This window comes from Theobroma umbraticum, unplaced genomic scaffold (genome assembly GCF_002168275.2).
Source record: "Theobroma umbraticum cultivar Fairchild unplaced genomic scaffold, ASM216827v3 scaffold_95.0, whole genome shotgun sequence".
In the NCBI taxonomy this organism is placed as follows: domain Eukaryota; kingdom Viridiplantae; phylum Streptophyta; class Magnoliopsida; order Malvales; family Malvaceae; genus Theobroma; species Theobroma umbraticum.
Genome location: NW_018397257.1, coordinates 9,553,721 through 9,558,530, shown reverse-complemented (window position 1 = coordinate 9,558,530; position 4,810 = coordinate 9,553,721). Strand labels below are relative to the sequence as shown.

General features: G+C 30.9%; 1 protein-coding gene across 1 annotated transcript in view; it reads left to right on the top strand.

Annotated features, from left to right (window-relative positions):
• The first annotated feature begins 1,703 nt into the window (after positions 1 to 1,703).
• Positions 1,704 to 4,810, top strand: part of LOC110411828 (beta-amyrin 16-alpha-hydroxylase CYP87D16-like) — an 8,124-nt gene continuing 5,017 nt past the window's right edge. The window contains exons 1-8 of the mRNA XM_089782871.1: positions 1,704 to 1,975; positions 2,097 to 2,418; positions 2,609 to 2,758; positions 2,884 to 3,138; positions 3,277 to 3,366; positions 3,450 to 3,528; positions 3,634 to 3,740; positions 4,030 to 4,157. Of these exons, the coding sequence (XP_089638997.1) occupies positions 1,776 to 1,975; positions 2,097 to 2,418; positions 2,609 to 2,758; positions 2,884 to 3,138; positions 3,277 to 3,366; positions 3,450 to 3,528; positions 3,634 to 3,740; positions 4,030 to 4,157 (1,331 nt within the window). The 5' untranslated portion in view covers positions 1,704 to 1,775. The remainder of the gene's footprint in view (positions 1,976 to 2,096; positions 2,419 to 2,608; positions 2,759 to 2,883; positions 3,139 to 3,276; positions 3,367 to 3,449; positions 3,529 to 3,633; positions 3,741 to 4,029; positions 4,158 to 4,810) is intronic.

Sequence of the window (4,810 nt, the reverse complement as noted above, 5' to 3'; positions counted from 1 at the left end):
TGATTACTCACAACTGCCTTGTCCGCTTTCGCTCTTATCATGAACGAAGCTGGAGCCTTTATCTTCTTCCATAAATTCCAGCTGTCTCTTAACTCCTTAAGGCAATGGTTCTCGGAACGATCTTATTGGTTCATTTCATGTCAGCTATAACTCCACTTATTGGTTCATTTCATGTCAGCTATAACTCCACTTCGACGTAGACAGACATCTGCTCTTTTTAAGAAAGATCAAGTCATCAAGGTAATAATTGCTCTCAGCATAGTTGGAAGCTGTCTCTCCTATGAATCCACCAAAGATTTAAAACAGGAAAATGAAACGTGATAGAAGGAAAAGGAAATTGTGGAGAATAATTTTTTTGATAAAGATATTTTAAAAATAATTATTTAAAAAAATTAATTATTTTAATTATATTTAATTATTATTTAATAAAAATATTTTTAAAATTATTTTAAATAAATTAAATTATTCATCATAAGTTTTTTTTATTTATGTTTCTTATTTCTTTCTTCTACCATCTAATTCTTTTTAATTTTATCGATTTCTCTTTTCAATGCTCATCTGTCATGCACTTGATTTCTCTCTCTTGTGTTTTCAGATTTTTTTCTTTTATACTTACAAGATACCAAAAGATGATTTTAATATGTTTAAGATGGATGACTATTTGACGAATTTAATTTTTAAGTATTTTAGATAAAACTAAAACGATAAAAATAATCATAGATATTTGAAATAATTTTTAATTAGATCACTTCGGAACCACACTAATAAATTCAAGAATTTGAAACTTATAAATCTAGGTTTTCAAAAGAATTTTTTTTATTTTTAGTTAGAATATATATTTTAAATTAAAAATTTATATTTTGATTTATGAAAATATATTAGAAACACTTTAATCAATATCAAATTGTTAAAAAAACACAATAAAAAATGAAGAGAGTTGACAAGATTTGAAACTTTGGTTTGTAAGTAACAACAACATTTTAAGTATTAAAGTGTAACAAAACTTTTTTGAATATGGTGTATAACAATAATATTTTTTTCAACCTGGCATGTGATAACAATATTTTTTTCATCATGACATATAACATGTTTTTGTACATGGCGTGTAATAATAATTTTTTTTTAAATATGGCGTGTAACAACTTTCTTTAATCATGATTTATAATATATTTTTGTACATAACGTAGAATAATAATATTTTTTTAACATGATATGTAACAACTTGTTTTGACCGTAACGTGTAACATGTTTTTATATATAATGTGTAACAGTATGACGTGTAATTTTATTAAAAATAATTTTATCTAATTTAACTAAAAAAATTAAAATTATAAAAAAAATTATTTTATCTTTAAAAATTATTTTTAAAAATACCTTTAGAAGGATTGTATCTAGCGGAGCTCAACTTTCTCGAAGTAAACGGCTCCTGGAGAAAACTTTAGATAGTGAAATGGTCTCAATCAGGTAAGGCAATTCAATTATAATGTTTGTCAGAAAAGTGTTGATTTTTTGAAGCAAGGGGTTCAATCAAATGCAGGAATAAAGCAAATCTAATAATACAAAAGTCTAACTAACTCCAGTAATCAAAGCTTGATCAACATCCATTTTGGTAGGGGAAAACTGTCAATTGACAAGTACTGAAATCATCACGGGCTTTTATATATTAGGACTAGCGCACTCTTCACAAAAACCCAAAACAAAGTGCAACCCAGTTTGCTGTGTTCACTTCTGCTCTCCTCCCATCTCCTCTTTCCCACTTGAGTGATCTAGTGGAGATGTGGCCTCTTTGGCTTTTTGTCATCTCTTTCCTTGTTCTAAGTGTGACAAGATGGATTTATTGGTGGAGGAACCCTAGTTGTAGTGGCAGACTACCTCCAGGTTCCATGGGACTCCCAATTATGGGGGAAACGCTTAATTTTCTTGTCACGTGCAGGTCCATAGACATCCATCCTTTTATTAAGGAGAGAATAGAAAGGTGAAAAAACACATTAATCATTCAACATGCAAGAATTGAAAACTTTCATCATTTTAAACTTTTGCTTTCTATATAGATATGGGTTTTTAAATTAATCTTTCATTTCTTAATTAACTACTAGATATGGTTCATTGTTCAAGACAAGTTTAGCAGGTCAATCAGTGGTGGTATCGTCAGATCCTGATTTCAATTATTTCGTGCTCCAACAAGAAGGAAAACTTGTCGAGCTATATTACATGGATTCCTTTGCAAAGCTGGTTCACGAAGAAAACATAAATGAAGGTGGCTACCTGCACAAGTATCTGAAGCGTGTGGTTCTGAGTCACTTTGGCCCTGAGGCTCTCAAAGAGAAGCTACTTTGTGAGTCTGAGGAAATCATAAACCGTGGATTGCATGAGTGGGCCAAACAGTCAGAAGTAGACGTAAGAGCCCAAAGTGCTGTTGTAAGTAATTCTAGCCTAACCTAATATACTTCATAAAACAGTAGTAGCGAAATAATATGAACCTTGGACACAAGTTTGAGGAGAGTAGGGGTTGAAACGGCTATAAATCAAGGTGGACTTATTATTACAATGTGTACTTAGTTCTTTTCTTTTCTTTTTTTATTTTCACTAATTTTATCGCATTTTGCAGATGATACTTGGGTTTACTTCAAATATTATGGTGAGTTATGAATTGGAAAAGTCAGAGGAAAACTTAAGTGAATATTTATGTAGCTTCTTGGAAGGACTTATGACGTTCCCTTTGTATATCCCTGGGACTGCTTTCTACAGATGCATAAAGGTTAATCATCTCTATTACACTTGTTATAACTTCTAAACTTTATAGCAAAGTTTTAAAATCTTTAAAAACTAATATCTTCCACACACGCTTTCTCTCTCTCTCTCTCTTTCTAAATATATATGCAGAAGCAACAAAAAGCATTAAAGCTTATCTCTCAGTTGCTAGAAGTGAGAAGGAAGTCTTATTCCCAAGGTTGTAATAAAGGAGATTTTCTTGGTCAAATAGTGGAAGACATGGGAAAGGAAGCATTTTTGACGGAGGAGTTTGTCATCAACGCTATCTTTTGTCTCCTAGTTGCTAGTGTTGAGACTATTTCCACCGCTGTTACTTTAGCCATTAAGTGTGTATTGGATGATCCATCAACATTGCAACAATTAACTGTCAGTGATTAATTATCGAAATAAGATCATTTTGAATGATTTTTTTTTTATTTTGCGAACATTTTCATCGTTTTTATACGGAAAACCTTGATTATTTTTTTCTTTTTTATTTATTTTTTTGGGATATCATTTCACTAGGATGAGCATGAGGAAATTCTAAAGAAAAGAGAAGGCGCCAATCGTGGACTTTCATGGGAGGAATACAAATCTATGACTTTTACTCATTATGTGAGTTAAATGGCAACATTTTCTCAAAGAAAGAAAATTGATTTCTTTCAAAGATTTTTAATTCGTTATTTTTCTATTATTAGGTGATTAAAGAAACACTTCGGTTAGCAAGTGTTGCTCCTGGAATCTTAAGAAGAGCTATAACTGATATTCATGTTGATGGTATAATTATTCTTATTTATGAATAAATTGATCTATTTATTTTATATGGTTAAACAGATCCCAAACATATATTTTATGATCAATGGAATGTTTCTTTATTTGCAGATTATACTATACCAAAAGGATGGATCCTTTTGGTTGTACCTGCAGCTGTTCAACTTAACCCTAATACATATGAAGATCCTCTTACCTTCAACCCTTCAAGATGGAAGGTAGATATTATGTAAATCTTTCCCCAGCTATTCTAGCTTTACTTAAACTTTTGACCGACTCAAAAAAATTGACCGAATAAAAAATAGATTGAATAAGATTTCGTTTGATTGATAAAAAAAAAACCTTACTCTGCTCATAAACAGAATTAATAATAGTAAACTTAACACATATAAACACAAATAGCAGAAATTTAAAGGATTGCTGTAGTTGATTGAGGCTTTTATAAGTTTGAATAATTGTAAGGTAGTATTTCTCTTTTCTCATATTGTGCAAATCTTATAATTAAAGGACATGGGAGGCATTTCAACGGCGAAGAACTTCATAGCATTTGGGGGAGGGAATAGGACATGTGCAGGAGCAGAGTTCAGCAAGGTTCTGATGGCAGTCCTTTTACATGTCTGGGTTACCAAATACAGGTTTATATCTTTATTACACTACTATAAAATTTGTACTTTTAGGATTATTTACTTATATATCTAGCTACTATATATAAAGTATATCTAATATAGTGTCTTTCTTTTTTGAATTTTCAATATAGGTTGACAAGGATCAGAGGAGGGGAGGTGGCCCGTACACCGATTTTGGAATTTACAAATGGTTTCTTCGTTAAAGTTTCAGAAAAGCAGCCAGGACTTGTTAAATAATGCATCAGACATCAAAGGATAAAAGTGGACATATAATCGTACTCTTAAATAAAACTTGTTTGGCTGCTATATAAGTAATTGTGTTCCATATGTACACCGCCGTCAGCAATTTGGTGGAAGTTTAATTTTCTTAATTAGCAATATTTTCCTTCGTTAAGCTATCAACTGATGCTGCTGTATAGATCTGTCAAAATGGACCTGGCTCATAGAGTTGCTCATTTTCTATTAAATATGAGGTAGGTTAAGTTAGAAATTTTTGACCCATATTAGAATCAAGCCTAAATAGGCCAACCCACTAAATCAGTGAGTTGATGTGGGTTAGGGCACGGCCAGTTCTATGGGTCAAAAAAAATTTTAATTAATTTAATAAATTTATATATTTAATTATATAAAATTAATAATTTAATTATCAATAGTATTGTTTA